This window comes from Mustelus asterias, chromosome 20 (genome assembly GCF_964213995.1).
Source record: "Mustelus asterias chromosome 20, sMusAst1.hap1.1, whole genome shotgun sequence".
Lineage (NCBI taxonomy): Eukaryota > Metazoa > Chordata > Chondrichthyes > Carcharhiniformes > Triakidae > Mustelus > Mustelus asterias.
The window spans coordinates 76,237,894-76,255,459 of NC_135820.1; the positions used below are offsets into that span (position 1 = coordinate 76,237,894).

The 17,566-nt window shown below is 47.3% G+C and overlaps 1 protein-coding gene across 1 annotated transcript in view; it reads left to right on the plus strand.

The window, feature by feature from the left end:
* The first annotated feature begins 9,570 nt into the window (after positions 1-9,570).
* gdf5 (growth differentiation factor 5) overlaps positions 9,571-17,566 on the plus strand; it is a 37,320-nt gene continuing 29,324 nt past the window's right edge. The window contains exon 1 of the mRNA XM_078236178.1: positions 9,571-10,391. Coding sequence (XP_078092304.1) covers positions 9,938-10,391 — 454 coding nt within the window. The 5' untranslated portion in view covers positions 9,571-9,937. The remainder of the gene's footprint in view (positions 10,392-17,566) is intronic.

A 17,566-nucleotide genomic window follows, 5' to 3' on the forward strand; every position in this document is an offset into this window, starting at 1 on the left:
GAATGCAATAGACCAGATTGAAGGAGATGCATGTAAAGCACTGCTTCACCTGAAATAAGTCTTGTCCCATGTTGTCCTTTGACACTCTGCTTACCTTTGTTCTGTCATTTACACATTCTGATCTCTTAATAGCCGCTATCAGCACCCTTCTTCGCCAGGATCACCACCATTTATATTCCCTTTGTATTTTGTCTCTGACATCTTTGTCAATCCCTGCCCCCTCATCCTAACGGTATTAATGTCACCCTATTTTTTATTGTCTTCAGCTCTGACAAAGGGTCATCCTGACTCGAAATGTTAATTTTGTTCTCACTCCACAGACGCTGTCAGATCTGCTGAGATTTTCCAGCACATTCTATTTTTGCTCCAAATCTCTGGATCACTGGATTCATTCTCCAATTCTTCAAATCACTGGATTCATTCTCCAATTCTTCAAATCACTGGATTCATGCTCCAATTTCCTCCTCTCTGGATTCATTCTCCAATTCTTCAAATCAATGGAGTTATTCTCAAATTATCCTAATCACAAGAGTCTTTCTCCAATTCTCGTTATCACTGGGGTCATTCTCGAATTACCTGAATTACAGGAGTCAATCTCTAATTCTCCTCATCACAAGAGCCATTCCACAATTCTCTGCATCACTGGGGTCACTCTACAAATCTCCTAATCAATGTACAAATTCCCCACTTCTCCTCATCACAAGAGTCATTCTTCAATTCTCCATATCACTGGAGTCATTCTCCGAGTCTTCCGATCAGCACAGTAATTCTCCAAATCCCCTGAATCTTGGAGGCATTCTCCAATTCTTCACAATACTTTAGTCATTTTCCAATTCTGCTAATCACTGGAGTCACTCTTCAATTCTCCTGATCAAGGGAGACAGTCTCCATTTCTCTTCATCACTGGAGTCATTCTTAGAATCTCCTGATCAACTGAATAATTCTCCAAATCTCCTGATCATTGAGGGCATCTTCTAATTCTCCAAATCTCTGGAATCATTCTGCAATTCTCCTCATCATAGGAGTCATTCCCCTTTCCTCCGAATCACTGGAGTAATTCCCAATATTCCTCATTATTACAATCATTCTCCAATTCTCCTCATCACTGGAGTGAATCTCCAATTTTTGTTACCACTGGAGTTATTCTCCAATTCTCCGAATCATTGGAGCCAGTCTTGAATTTTCCTAATCACTGGAATCACCCTACAATTCTCTCCGACACTGGAGTGATTCTCCAATTCCCTAATCACTGGAATAATTTCAAATTCTCCTGATCACTGGAGTCACTTTCCAATTCTCCTAATCACTGGATCAGTCCTCAATTCTATGAATCACTGGAATCATTCTTTGATTCTCCTCATCAATGGAGTCACTCTCTAATTCTCCTAATCATAGAAATCATAGAAATCATAGAAACCCTACAGTGCAGAAGGAGGCCATTCGGCCCATCGAGTCTGCACCGACCACAATCCCACCCAGGCCCTACCCCCACATATTTACCCGCTAATCCCTCTAACCTACGCATCCCAGGACTCTAAGGGGCAATTTTTAACCTGGCCAATCAACCTAACCCGCACATCTTTGGCCTGTGGGAGGAAACCGGAGCACCCGGAGGAAACCCACGCAGACACGAGGAGAATGTGCAAACTCCACATTGTAATCATTCTCCATTCCTCCTAATGACTGGAGTCTTCTCCAATTCTCCTAATCATTGGAGCCTGTCTTAAATTCTCCTAATCTCTCTGAATCACAGAGTTACTTTCAAATTCTCCTGATCACTCGAATAATTCTCCAATTCTAAAATTTAAAGTTTATTTATTAGTGTCACAAGTAGGCTTACATTAACACTGCAATGAAATTACTGTGAAAATCCCCTAGGCAACACACTCCGGCGCCTGTTCGGGTACACTGAGGGAGAATTTAGCATGGTCAATCCACCTAATCAGCTCATCTTTCAGACTGTGGAAGGAAACCGGAGCACCATAAGACCATAAGACATAGGAGCAGAATTAGGCCACTCAGCCCATCGAGTCTGCTCTGTCATTCAATCATGGCTGATACTTTTCTCATCCCATTCTCCTGCCTTTTCCCCCATAACCCCTGATCCCCTTATTAATCAAGAACCTATCTATCTCTATCTTAAAGAAATCAATGACCAGGCCTCCACAGCCTTCTGCGGCAAAGAGTTCCACAGATTCATCAATCTCTGGCTGAAAAATTCCTCCTCATCTCTGGAGGAAACTCACGCAGACGCAGACTCCACACAAACAGTGACCCGAGGCCGGAATTGAGGCAGCAGTGCTAACCACTGTGCCACCATGTCGCTGTGCCATTATACATCCTCATCACTGGAATCATTCTTCAATTCTCCTAAACACTGGAATCATTTTCTAATTCCCCTGCTTATTAAAGTCACTCCCAAATTCTCCAATCACTGGAGTCATTCTCAAATTCTCCTTATTACTGGAGAAATTCTCCAATTTTCCAGATCACTGGAATTGTTAACCCAATCTCCTGATCATTGGAATCATTTTCCTATTCTCCTGATTGCGAGAGTCACTCCGAAATTTTCCAGATCACTGGAATCATGCTCCAATTATCCTGATTAGTGGAGTAATTCTCCAATTCTCCTCATCATTCGAGTCTTTCTCCAATTTTCTTACTCAGAGTCCTCCAAATTTCACCCATTTGGGCTCTTTTCTCATTGCCACATTTACTGTTGGCCTCTCCTTGTATTTTTATCCTCAATGTCGCTCTTTTTCTTTTGGTAAGGTTTTGTTTAAATTATGTTGTGTGGATTCTATTCTATTTTTCATGTATTTGTTTGATGAAATTTGAGATCTCAGGCCGACAGTTATTTTATTGTATCCGGCCTGTCAGTGGTGTGAATGGTTATTTCCCTGTCTGTAGGAAATTGAAATGGTCTGTTAGTTAGGCTTTTCTATCAAATCTGTTTCCACCTTCCTGGATTTGCTTTTTATGGAATCTAGTGCTGGGTAAAAAGCCTTTGCTTAAACCAATCACCTTGGTGGCACAGTGGCAAAGTGGTTAGTATATTGCCTCACAGCGCCAGGGACCCAGGTTCGATTCCCGGCTTGGGTCACTGTCTGTGCGGACTCTGCACATTCTCCCCGTGTCTGCGTGGGTTTCCTCCGGGTGCTCCAGTTTCCTTCCACAGTCCGAAAGATGTGCTGGTTAGGTGCATTCGCCACGCTAAATTCTCCCTCAGTGTACCTGAACAGGCGCCGGAGTGTGGTGACTGGGGGATTTTCACAGTAACTTCATTGCAGTGTTAATGTAAGCCTACTCGTGATGCTAATAAATAAACTTCAAACCTAAAACTGCATTGTGCAGATAAAATCCCGAAAATGTAACATCACATTCTGCACCCACTCTTTCCTTCTCCTCTATCAACGGTATGCTTTGTCTGTATAGTGCGCAAGAAACAATACTTTTCATTGTATCCCAATACATGTGACAATCATAAATCAAATCAAATCAAATATAGAGGATGTTTTTTTCTGGATTTAAGACTCACTGTACCTGGGTGAAGGAACTTTCCAGCTGAATTTCCAGCCTTTTTGCTGTTGTTGCAATTCCCGTCCAATACATTTCAGTAGAAACCTTTCTCCAGGAAGGGACTGATTTTGCCTGCAGGTTTTGAATTTTACATTTTTACTCCACTTTATGGAAATGATTCACTGAACTTAATTTTTTGCACCCAGATTTAGGGGAAGATTTATTACTCACAATGTCAGTAACTTACAATAATCGCCAATACTCAAACACTGAGTAATCTACCTTAAGGACCAATACTCACATTGTTCTAATCTACAGTGGATACCCATACTCTCACTGAGTTTAATTTACAGCAGTGACTCATATTTACACTGTCTGTAACCTACAGTAATGACCAACATTTATACTGTCAGTAACTTACAACAAGAACATAGGTTCATAATCTGCAATGAGGACTAATGCACACATTGTCAGTAATTACAGTAAGAAACTAAACCCACACAAGCAATAATATATCCTCGACATGATTCCTCAAACCAGCAGAAATTAGGTTTAGTAATGAGCTAGATTTAGTTAACAGTTTAATGGTGTGGGAACCCTTGTTAGACAACTATCATAATATGATTAAGTTTGACGCAATGTTTGCAAGGGAGAAACGTGAGGCAGCTACTAAAAGTTTTGACTTAAAGAGGTTTGACTTCAACTGGATGTCCACAGCAAACTGGGCAGATCTATTAGTGGACCAAAGTTCAGTGGGAGGTGTTTAAAAAGGATTAGACCTGATATGGAACCAGTTTGAACCCCTAAGGGGCAAGAACTCTACATGCCAAAGATGACAGCCATGGATAATTAAAGGTGGTAAGACATTAAATACATTCAAAGAAAGATAGCACGCAGAAGAAATAATTGTGGCAAATGGGAAAGAAAGAAATAACAGCAAAAGATTCCGACATTAAGAGCTATAGAGAGTATGAAAAGAAACTTGCAAGGTATTTCAAAATCAACACAATTTTTTTCTACACGGTGGCATGGTGGCACAATGGTTAGCATAGCTGCCTCACAGCGCCAGGGATCCAGGTTCAATTCCCGGCTAGGGTCACTGTCTGTGTGGAGTCTGCACGTTCTCCCTGTATCTGCGTGGGTTTCCTCCGGGTGCTCCGGTTTCCTCCCACAGTCCAAAGATGTGTGGGTTAGGTGGATTGGCCGTGGTAAATTGCTCTTTAGTGTCAGGGGGACTAGCTAAGGTGAATAAATGGGGTTGTGGGGATAGGGCCTGGGTGGGATTGTGGTTGGTACAGACTTGATGGGCTGAATGGCCTCCTTCTGCATTGTAGGGATTCTATAATTATATTAGGCAAAAGAGGATTATTGCGTTCATTAAACACTCATAACAGTGATATTGTAATTGAAAATCAGGAAATGGTGGGGCAGCGTGATGGCACAGTGGTGAACACTGCTGTCACACAGCACCAGGGACTTGGGTTCAATTCCAGCCTCAGGTCACTGACTGCGCAGAGTCTGCACATTCTCCCCATGTCTACGTGGGTTTCCTCCAGGTGCTCCAGTTTTCTCCCACAGTCGGGTTAGGTTGATTGGCCATGATAAATTGCCCCTGAGTGTCAGGGAGATTAGCAGGGTAAAATAAGTGGGATTATGGGGATCGGGCCAGGGTGGGATTGCTTTTGGTGCAGGCGCAATGGGCCGAATGTCCTCCTTCTGCACTGTAGGGTTTCTACAATTCTATGATGTACATCTTTGACTTTGCTTCAGTATTTAGAGTAGTTTAGACAGCCCAAGAATATTAATACTGAATCAGGGACTCAGCAAAATTGATGTAACCTAAACAAAAGTAATGAAGAAAATAATGACATTAAAGAGTGACAAATCCCCAGAATCCGATGGTTTCCACCCTAGAATTTTAAAGCTGAACGTTGCAGTCCTATAATCTTACAAAGTACACTCGATTCAGGAACAGCTCCTTTAGGTTAGACACCCTGCTGTTTAAGCCAAGTGAGAAAGGAAAAGTAGAGGATTCTAGCCAGTTACTCTAATGGCTGTAGTCAGGAAATTATGGGAGTCCATCAAGATAAGGTGACCGAATAGCTGGAAATGTTCAGCTGGTCAGAGAGCATCAGTATGAGTTTGGAACAGGCCTGATGGATCTAATTGAATATTTTTAAAGGGATGACTAAAAGGACCCGGGTTCAATTCTAGCCTTGGGTGATTGTCTGTGCGGAGTTTGCACGTTCTTCCCGTGTCTGCGTGGGTATCCTCCAGGTGCTCCAGTTTCCTTCCACGGTCCAAAGATGTGCAGGTTGGGTTGATTAGCCATGCTAAATTGCCTCTTAGTGTCAGAGGGATTAGCAGGGTAAATATGTGGGGTTATGGGGGTAGGGGCTGGGTGGGATTAGTCTCCCGGGATGTGTAGGCTAGAGGAATTAGCGGGGTGAATATGTGGGGTTATGGGGATAGGGCCTGAGTGGGATTGTTGTCGGTGCAGACTTGATGGGCCGAACGGCCTCCTCCTGCACTGTAGGGATTCTATGATTCTAAGTAGAGGACAGGAGAATGCTTATGAAAGTTATTTATATGGAGTTTTAGAAGGCATTAGATAAAGATCCTCAGAAAAGATTAGCTAAAGTTGAAGCCCATGACCTTCAAGGCAAATTGATCTTATTATGATATTGTTTGAGTGGCAGGAGACTGAGGGGGAATTCTCCCATCCCACCCGCCATAGGAATCGTAACGGACCAGGGGTGAACTATGCAAAGATCCATTGACCTGGGACGGGATTTTCCAGTTTTAGGGCGAGCGCGGCTGGGAACCCTGTCCCGAGAGTCAGGTTAATGAACAGATACTCTGATTGGCAGGATATGACTAGTGGAATCCTGCAAGGATGTATTCGGTCCTCCGCTATTAGTCGTGTTCATTAATGACTGAGCTGATGGAACAAAAAGCCACATTTTCACATTTGCTGATGACACAACAATGGGTGGCTTTGTCGATAGCAAAGTCAATGGAAACATCACATTGCAATGAGATTTTGACAGATTAAATGAATGGGCAAATCCATGCCAAGTGCTGCCAAGTGGGATTAGGTGGGCAGGTCAGGGCATTTCATGCGTCGGTGCAGACTCGATGGGCCGAAGGGCCTCTTCTGCACTGTAGTATTCTGTGATTCTGTGAAATCTGTGGGAAATGGATTTCAGGCAAATGTGAGGTTATCCACTTTGGGCCTAGTATAGATAGAACAGGGTACTTTCTAAATGATGAAAATCTGTATCAGTGGAGGTCCAAAGAGACTTGGGTTCCTGGTCGATAAATCATTAAAAGGTTATGTTTTGATGCAGAAAACAATCAAAACGCTAATCAATATTCATCCTCTACACTTCCAACTTCAATGCAAGAAACCAAGCTTCGATGCTAAGTTGTTTTAGTCTCCTCCTCCCTTCCTCCCACCTCCCCCTCAACCTCTCTTCCCCTTGGCCTCCCCAACCACCCCTCTAACTCCAAACTTTTCCACGCTTAATGTTTCTCCTCATCATCCTTGCAGCAATCATCAGAATTCTCCTCATTTCCAGAAGTCCCAGCATTTACACTGATCCTCCTCAACCCAGCTCTGCTCGCTCTACCTCCCCTCAGACACTGCTTACTAACATTGTTAATGATTGATTAACAAAGGCATTCTTCCACCCCCTTAAAAGCTGCCTCATTACTCTCTCGGTAAAGTCAATTCCAGTCCCCTCTTTCTCTTACACTGCTGTCCCTTCTCTAAGAGAGGATTTATATAGCACCTTTACATCCTTAGAACATCCCAAAGCAATTCACATCCAATAAATCACTTTTGAAGTCTAGTCTAGTCACTGCTGCAATGGAGGAAATGAAGCAGCCAATTTGTGCACAGCAAGCTCCCATAAGCAGCAATGTGACAAAGACCAGATCATCTGCAGTGGTACGGCAGCACAGTGGTTAGCACTGCTGCCTCACAGTACCAGGGACCTGGGAAATCTGGCCTTGGGTGACTGTGTGGAGTTTGCATGTTCTCTCGGTGTTTGCGTGGGTTTCCTCCAGGCACTCCGGTTTCCTCTCACACTGTAAAGGTGTGCAGGTTCGGTGGATTGGTCATGAGAAATTGTCCCTTAGTGTCCAAAGATGTGTAGGTTAGGGTGATTAGAGGGGCAAATCCATGGGGTTACGGGCATAGGGCAGAGGGGAGGGTAAGGTGCTCTTTCGGAGAGTCGGTGCAGACTTGATGGGCTGAATGGCCTCCGTCTGGATTCTATGGTTCCATTCTATGTTTGAGTAATAAATGTCGCAGGGACACAAGCCTTCTGGCCTTTGAATAGTGACCACGGGATCTTTTCCATTCACCTGAGCAGACATTTCATCTGAAAGACATCAGATTCGGATCTGGAATACACTGCCTGAGACTGGGGGGGAGGCAGATTTCAAAAGAGAATTGGATCATTCTCTGAGAGAAAGATTTACAAGGGGCTATGAGGAAAAGATGGGGAATGGCAGGTGAGTTGTTCTTGAAGAGAGCTAGTCTGGGTCCTAAGAGGCTGAATGGCCTCCTCCTATGATAAGAGCACAGAGCAGTGTCAGCTCTTCCTCTTGGCTCTAATCTTTGGCTGTGTTCATCATCCTTCAGGTCTCATACGCTACAAAGGTCATGGACTTCCATTGGATTGGTCCGTGATGATGCTTGGCAAAGTACAGCAGTGGTTTGCTGTGCCTTCTGCAGTGTGGCTTACCAGGAAACTCTCCCACTCTTACCGCCTGTCAACAGGTGTGTGGGAAAGATTTACAGACTGATTACCAAGTTGACAATCGACCTGTTTCACCATGTTATTCACCTTCCATAACCACCAAGTCCTGAAGTGGGACTTGAACCCTGAGACGTTACCCATTGTAACCTAAAGGCGCCTTTGAGTGTGTTACCCTCTCTATATCCCTACAATCCAATGGTGCTCATTGACAGCACCAAAACCATCTTTAAAGTTTAAGTATTAGTGTCACAAGTAAGGCTTACATTAACACTGCAATGAAGTTACTGTGAAAATCCCCTAGTCGCCACACTCTGGCACCTGTTCGGGTACACTGAGGGAGAATTTAGCATAGGCAATGCACCTAACCAGCACATCTTTCAGACTGTGGGAGGAAACCGGAGCACCCGGAGGAAACCCACACAGACATGTGGAGAATGTGCAGACTCCACACAGACAGTGACACAAGTCCGGGAATCGAACCCGTGTCCCTGGCGCTGTGAGGCAGCAACGCTAACCACTGTGCCACCGCGCCACCCACTAAAGATGATGTTCCCCGACTGGGAATCGAACCTGGGCCACGGCGGTGAGAGAGCCGAATCCTAACCACTAGACAACCAAGGAGCTCTTGGTAAAAATCACTAACAGTATCCCTGACTGTGGCTGCAAGAAACACCAGGTGGGGACCTCAGTACCCAGTAGGGTCCCAGTGACAGGGCGAGGTACCCAGTGACAGATACCCAGAGCTGCTACAGTTTTAGCTGGAGTTGTAAGAAAATATCCCAATAAACCACTGACCTTCCCCTGGAGTTCCTTGTGCTGTTCCAGAGTTTTAAAAAAATCCAAACTGAAAGCAAAGTGTTAGCTTTCCAACCGGGGGCGGGAGGGCTCATTCTGTTAAAAAAATGTACTTATTCTTAAAATAAAAGGAAGTTACGTTTGGTCGCGATTTCAATGTCTGGAGGAATGTGAGTCCCTCACTGACAGTGAAGAGAATTGAAAGAAGCTTCTCCATCACACATTGCTCTCACTGTAGCTCGGATAGTCCAAGTTCAGCCCATGTATATATATGTATATATTATTTAAAAGAAATATATTGCACCCAAACAGCTTTGGACAGGCCGAGTGCTGAACATCAGCAAGTAATTAAAGCGATTTCTCTCTCTCTCTCTCTCTCCCTCTCTCTCATCCAGAATGTTGTCGGAACTCTCTCGCCGATTGCTAGAAGCAGGTTTGCCGAAACCACGGGCACCTGTCCCTTTACACAATATCTGAGTGTGAAATATTTTTATTGGAAATGATTCAAAATTTTGGAAGTTTTTAAGAGAGAGGGCGCTGGGCTGAATTACTCATTTCTGCTCCTCGGGATGAAGCTTCGAAGCAAGAATTGAACCATTGCTCTGACTGCGAAGAGGACAAGGAACAAGGAAAGGACAAGTTGATTTTTCCCCCCTCTCTCTCATTTCTGGTTTCTCTTATACTGGCTGAAGGAATCAGGGATTTTTAAATCTGTACTCAGCCGAGTCCACTATGGGACAGATTCCTAAAGTTCGGAGGAAAGTCTTGGAGAGATTTGTCTGGAAGTTTTGGGAGTCGGTGCATTGTCAGCCCGCCGCCACTCAGCAAGGATTCGCCCCCAGTCTGCTCGGAGCATGGAATTACTGAGACATCTCCCCCTCCTCATCTGCTACCTGAGCTGCCTGTGCCTGCCCCCTCCCCATTCGGCGGCACTGCTCCCCGGCGCCGCGGCAGGCAAAGGGCAGCTCGCCGGCAAGGGACTGCCCTCCGCCGCCGCCGCCAGATGGAACTCCGGCGGGACCGGCAGAGGCGCGGCGGCCGTTAGGACGGGAAATTCCGGCCTCAGGAAAGGCAGCCGGAGGACTGGGGAGGGGACGGCGAAGAACGAGAGGGGGAAAGGCGAGGGGGCAGCGGGCAGCCCGGTGAGAAGGTGGAGGAAGGCTGGCAGCCCCCAGGTGACCCCTCACGATTACATGCTGTTCCTCTACAAGAGCCTGTCCGTGGCGGAGCGGAGCGGCTTCAACAGCAGCCTGCAGAGAGCGGCGGGACAGGCAAACACCATCAGCAGCTTCGTGGACAGGGGAGAAGGTGAGAGGGTTAAACTGCACTCACACTGAGGCTGAGGAACAAGCCACCCAGAGCCCAGCTCCTCAGAGCAAACACACAGCAACTGGCCCAGGGCTCACACTCCAACCCAGCCCGGAAAATGTCCACATTTCATCCCCCCCGCCCCCCTTGGATTTTTCATCCTCAGCTTCACTCTGTGGCATTGAGTGGAAGTTTCCTTCTCAGGCAATAGAGGGATTTGCGATTAACACACACACAGACACACACAGACACCTCTCACACACAGACTCACACACAGACACTCTCACACACAGACTCACACATACACAGACTCACACGCACATACACACACACTGACATACACACAGACTCACACACACGCACACAGACACACTGATACACACAGGCACACACAGGCACACACAGATATCTGACACATAGACACTCACAAGCGCAAACACACATAGACACGAACACACAGAGACATCTCACACAAAGGCACACACATAGACATCTCACACAGACAAAGGCACACACATAGACATCTCACACAGACAAAGGCACACACATAGACATCTCACGCACAGACACACACAAATACAGACGCGCACACACACGGGCACAAACAGACACACACACAGATACAGGCGCAAACAGATATACACAGACAGGCACACAGACAGGCACAAATACACAAAGACAAACACACAGACACTCACTGGAACACACAGACTCACAAACACACACACACACACACAGACATATACAAACACGGAGGTTACTGGCTCGGTGACAGTTAACCAGACTTTCAGTCGCGTCATTGAAACCAAGGGCAGACCCCGGTTCAGGATTGTCTAGTCAGCCAGAGCCGGCCAGGACTGGAATTCAGGCTGCTCCATTCTTCCATCTGGGTGTTAATATTAATTTCTGATTTACAGTTGTGATTGAGTTGTGTGTCTGCGTGAGTGTGTCTGCGTGAGTGTGTGTCTGTGTGTGTGTCAATGTGTGTCACTATGTATGAGTGAGTGAGTGTGTGTGAGTGAGTGAGTGTTGTGAGGGGGACATTGACAGATAGAAACAGTATCTTGATACTCTAACTCTTCCAATTTGTGACATAAGGAAAATATTGCGGATGCTGGGAATCTGAAATTCAAACAGAAAATGCTGGAAAAGCGGCCAGACAGCGGAGAGAGAAACACGGTGAATGTTTCAGGTCGATAATGTTCTGATGAGAGGCAATTTCTCTCTCCACAGATGCTGCCGGAGCTGCAGAGTATTTCCAGCAGTTTCTGCTTTCCACCATGACTGATAAGTTCTGCCCCCTGTTTGCACCCTACATTTCCCACCTGTGGGGAGGGGTTGGAGGGATGGGTGGTAACTGTAGCACCAATTAGATGTAAAAGGTTCGCAACCCTCACCAACACTCCCCGACCTCACATCTGCTCACTGACAAGATAGAAGGCTTGACATTCCTCAACGATCCCCATTATCATTGAATCCCGGGATGGTGTAAGGAAAGCAGAATGATCTTGGGTCAGTTTGGAGCAACATTTTCTATGTCCCTGTGTTTTACAACCTCCGGTTCATGAGCTGTGTTCTCAAAGATCTCTTTCTGGGCTTCCTGTCAAATTCCATTGGATGAAGTTTCTGGAAAGGGACTTGGGGCGTGTTGAAGGCGCTATATAAATACAGGTTGCTGTCGTTGTTTTAAACAATGTGTCCGACTTTCTGATGCTTATACCCAAATCCACCAAGTGTCTATTCAGTGAAGCAACTTCCCCCCAGCCCCCTTCCAACCCCATAACAAAACCACCCAGTTATCAGTCAGTCTCAGTGTAACAGAGAGGAGATTCACTGACTGCTTGTTCTGTTCGAGAACCCGTTATCTCCTTCAACTGTTTCAGTCCCCCTGGACTGATGCTTGACTGAAGCAGTCGATCCCCACGGGGAGATCGGGAGATGCAGGTTGGCTGTGCATTCCCCCCGCCCCCCCCCCAGCTGTGAGCGGGGAGATCAGTCAGCATCCTCTCACCCTCAGCCTGTTCAAAGTGGAAAGCACAAGAGAGCAGGGTTTTTAAATTCGGGATCAGCAGGAGTTAAGGACTGGAATTCAGGCTGCTCTGTTGTTACCTCTGAATGTTAACATTAATGTCTGATTGATAGATGTCATTGAGTTGTGTGTGTGTTGGGGGGGCGGGGGGGGGGGGGGGTTCACAGTTAGAAGCAATATTTTGGTAAAGTTTTGTAGTTTACTTATTAGTGTCACAAGTAGCCTTACATTAACACTGCAATGAAGTTACTGTGAAAATCCCCACAGATGCGATTTGTGTTGTAAGGAAAACACTGCGGGTGCTGGGAATCGGAAATTTAAACAGAAAATGCTGGAGAAACGCTCCTTCTTACACAGTAAACATGATACCACTTACACTGATCCCTCCTGCCTGTTCCACAAGCTCCTTAAGAAGGTTAATAATCCCCGCAAGTGGGTGACTCCGGGAGCATGCCTCTCTCTGCCACCCTCGGGGCAATGCCCCAAACCCTCCCCACTTTTACACAATCTCTTTAGATCTTGGGAATTTGAGCTCCAGACGCTGTCCTGTTCTAGGTGAGGGAGTTTGCAGCTTCCAGTGAAGTGGGAGTGAATGATTGTGTGTCCCAGAGTAAGGAGTGACTGCAGTAAACTCAGCATTCCCGATGGGAAAAGTTACCAGCGCTGAAAATACTCACGCTGCTTACAGCTCACACTTACAGTATCACCCAGAGTTGTTGCAGCGCACCAGTTGGCCACTCGGCCCACCGCGTCTGTGCTAGCTCTCCGAATGAGCAACTCAACCAGTACTATTCCCACACATTCTCCCCAATACCCTGTACATATTCCCGCTGCTGATCACAATCCAGTTCACAATTAAATGCTTCCAATGAACCTGCCTCACTCACACTTTACCCTCTGCATCTAACCCAGTTTCCAAAAAAGCAGGAATACATTTTGCAATGTACACGTAGATGTTAAATATATTTGAAATAAGCCTCTCTGTGAGCTACACATCCACACACACTCTCAAAGACACGGGAAGGTGTTTCGGGGGCAGGGGTTGGGGTATTTCACTGGGAAGGTGTGAAGGACAAGAATTCTCTATCAAGGACAATGAATGACTGCCTCAGCTTGTGCGGGAGGAGCAGGGGGAGATCGGGGGTTAGGGTGGTGGTGATGGAGGTGGGAGGGATTTTTGAGCAAGGAGTAGGCTGAGGGTGGGGTGGGGTGAGGGTCAGAATGGTAGCGGGATGAGGGGTGAGGGTCAGAGTGGTAGGGGGGTGAGGGTCAGAGTGGTAGTGGGATGAGGGGTGAGGGTCAGAGTGGTAGGGGGGTGAGGGTCAGAGTGGTAGTGGGATGAGGGGTGAGGGTCAGAGTGGTAGGGGGGTGAGGGTCAGAGTGGTAGTGGGATGAGGGGTGAGGGTCAGAGTGGTAGGGGGGTGAGGGTCAGAGTGGTAGTGGGATAAGGGGTGAGGGTCAGAGTGGTAGGGGGGTGAGGGTCAGAGTGGTAGCAGGATGAGGGGTGAGGGTCAGCGTGGTAGCAGGATGAGGGGTGAGGGTCAGAGTGGTAGCAGGATGAGGGGTGAGGGTCAGAGTGGTAGCAGGATGAGGGGTGAGGGTCAGAGTGGTAGCAGGATGAGGGGTGAGGGTCAGAGTGGTAGCAGGATGAGGGGTGAGGGTCAGAGTGGTAGTGGGATGAGGGGTGAGGGTCAGAGTGGTAGTGGGATGAGGGGTGAGGGTCAGACTGGTAGTGGGATGAGGGGTGAGGGTCAGACTGGTAGTGGGATGAGGGGTGAGGGTCAGAGTGGTAGGGGGGTGAGGGTCAGAGTGGTAGTGGGATGAGGGGTGAGGGTCAGAGTGGTAGGGGGGTGAGGGTCAGAGTGGTAGTGGGATGAGGGGTGAGGGTCAGAGTGGTAGGGGGGTGAGGGTCAGAGTGGTAGTGGGATGAGGGGTGAGGGTCAGAGTGGTAGGGGGGTGAGGGTCAGAGTGGTAGTGGGATAAGGGGTGAGGGTCAGAGTGGTAGGGGGGTGAGGGTCAGAGTGGTAGCAGGATGAGGGGTGAGGGTCAGCGTGGTAGCAGGATGAGGGGTGAGGGTCAGAGTGGTAGCAGGATGAGGGGTGAAGGTCAGAGTGGTAGCAGGATGAGGGGTGAGGGTCAGAGTGGTAGCAGGATGAGGGGTGAGGGTCAGAGTGGTAGCAGGATGAGGGGTGAGGGTCAGAGTGGTAGTGGGATGAGGGGTGAGGGTCAGAGTGGTAGTGGGATGAGGGGTGAGGGTCAGACTGGTAGTGGGATGAGGGGTGAGGGTCAGAGTGGTAGTGGGATGAGGGGTGAGGGTCAGAGTGGTAGTGGGATGAGGGGTGAGGGTCAGAGTGGTAGCGGGGTGCGAGTGGGCAAGGAAGGGAGTGAGGGGATGATGAGGAAGTGGATGGGGAGAGAGTGGGAATGGTAGGGAGGATGAGAATCAGTGTGAGTGGAGGCAAGGGTCAAGGTTGGGGTGAGGATCGGGTGGGGGGTCAGGGTGCGGGTCAGGTTGAGGGTAAGGGTCAGAATGTGTGTGGGTCGGGGCTAGGGTCAGGGTGGGGATAGGGTCAGAGTGGGGGTAGGGGTCAGGATGGGGGTAAGGGTCAGGGTGGGGATAGGCTCAGAGTGGGGGTAGGGGTCAGGGTGGGGGTAAGGGTCAGGATGGGAGGGTAGGGGTCAGAGTGGGAGTCAGGGTAAGGATGAGGGTTGGGGTGGGGGTAGGGGTCAGGCTGCCATTGAGGGTCAGGTTGGAGATGAGGGTGTGGGGAAGGGTGCGGGTCAGGAGGGGCTGGGGTGAGAATGGGGGATGGTGAGGGTCGGTGGGCTGTGAGTGGGGTTGGAGCTGATGTGAGGGTGGCTCAATGGTAACGGGGGTTAGGATTGGGGTTGGGGTGGCCTGGTGTGGGTGAGAATGAGGCTGAGGATGGGAGTGGGGGTGAAATAGGAATGAGTTGAAAATGCAAAGATTCCTTTGGCAAAGTAATGAAGTCTCTTTCTCTCTCTCTTTCTCTCTCTATTTGTCTCTCTCTCTCTACTTTCTCTCTCTTTCTTGCTCTCCTTCAACCTGTTCACTTGTTTCCCCATTTCCTAATCGAGCAAAAGATAGTGAAATGGACAATAGAATACATCATGAGTGTGTGAAGGGACCTATTTCCATGAAGACACTTGTTTCAGTATTGGTACCTGTGCCAGATCCAGGCCAGCAGACGTCACATGGTTTGAATCGAGATGGGGGCTGGATCAAAGCCAGGCCACTGATCGGAAAACCCTCTGAATCTCTCTCTGCTGCTTTAAGACGCTTCTTAAAACCTACTTCTTTGACCAAGATTGTGGTCACCTGATCTAATATCTCTTGTTGTGGCCCAGTGTTAGTGTTGTCTGATATTGCTCCTGTTAAGAGCTTCTGGGTGTATTGTTCTACTAAGGATGCACCATAAATGCCAGTTGTTTTCTGTTGTCGAGTATTATCCCACACTGGGACCGGAAATCCATGTCATAAGAATGGAATTTGATTTATTTTGGCCCTGTGAGGAGATGGTCTCTATTTTTGGGATTGCTGGCCCAATCACAAGCAAAGTCACTGCGTTTTGGTTTAAAATGAGGTTGTTTTAGAAATGTCACCTCCAAAACACTAAAAAAATCCTGTAACAAAAGTAGCATTTAAACTGGCACATAGGCACAGTGGGTGGCACAGTGGTTAGTACTGCTGCCTCACAGCGCCAGGGACCTGGGTTCAATTCCAGCCTCGGGTCACTGTCTGTGTGGAGTTTGCACCTTCTCCCCGTGTCTGCGTGGGTTTCCTTCGGGTGCTCCGGTTTCCTCCTAGAGTGCAAAGATGTCCAGGTTAGGTGAATTGGCCATGATTAATGTGTGGAGTTGCAGGGATAGGGCAGAGGGTAGGGCCTGGATGGGATGCTCTTTCGGAGAGTTGGTGCAGACTCGATGGGCCAAATGGCCTCTTTCTGCACTGTAGGGATTCTGGTTAAAGCGTGCAATTTGAAGGGTGCTATATTATTAGTCAAATAATAGAAGCTGTTAAGCCAGCAAGGTTTGGATGTTTTGCTTGGGCAGTTTTATTCAGTCTGGGCACAGCAGGGGGCAGTGGGGATTGTGTGTGATGGTACCACAGGATGCAGCAAAGATGGTGAGTGCACATCCCACCTGTTTGCTCCTTGACGCTTGCTGCTTCAGCTGATTGAAGAATGACCATCTGGGTGAAAGGGAGAGAGCTGTTGTGTTGGAAACTGCACCCCGGCACGGGGCAGCTTCTTCAGTGGGAGCAGAGGGAAAATTCAAAACATTTGCAAACTGGAGCTAAAATAAATATTAAGAAAAAAGTAACTAAAAATATCAGCCAATGCCACACTTTTGGTACACACCTTCATCTGAACTATTCTGGGGTGTCTGGGCTTTCTCTCGTTCAAAGCTGAGCTTTGTGCATTATGATAAATGTGCACATTCTCATTGATCTTCAACATATCCTCCACTGAGGCCACCATCCTGATGGCTGCAGTGCTGTGAATTCCTAATATACCCAATGAGTTTAAGTTCTTTCTTCATGCTTTTCCTGTCTGATATTCCCATCTTTTAAAAACATACTTAGTCTCATCTTGAAGCACAGCTTCCTGTGAGTCTCCGTGTGTGTGGATACATGTGTATCTGTGTGCCACACACTCACAAAAACACACATTATGTGCATGTGTATGTGTGCATATCAATGCGTATCTGTGTGTATGTGTGAGTGTGCAAGTCTGTGCGTGTGTGTATGTGTGTGTATTTGAGTGTGTGTCTGTATGAGAAGGATTGTGTGTAAGTGTGTGTGTGATAGAGGGATTGTGTGAGTGTGTGTATGTATGTGTGTGTGTCTGTGCGTGTAAGGGAACGTGTCTGTGAGTGTGAGGGAATATGCGTGTGATAGCGAGTGTGTGTGTGAGTGCATTTGTGTGTGTTTGTGTGTGTGTGTGTGGAAGAGTGTGTGTGAGAAGGAGTGTGAGTTGTGTGTATTTGTGTGAGAGTTAGTGCATGCATATCAGTACGTATCTGTGTGTATGTGTGAGCGTGCAAGTCTGTTTGTGTATATGAGGGAGTGCGTATATATGTGTGTGTGTGTGTATTTGAATGTGTGTCTGGGTGAGAAGGATTG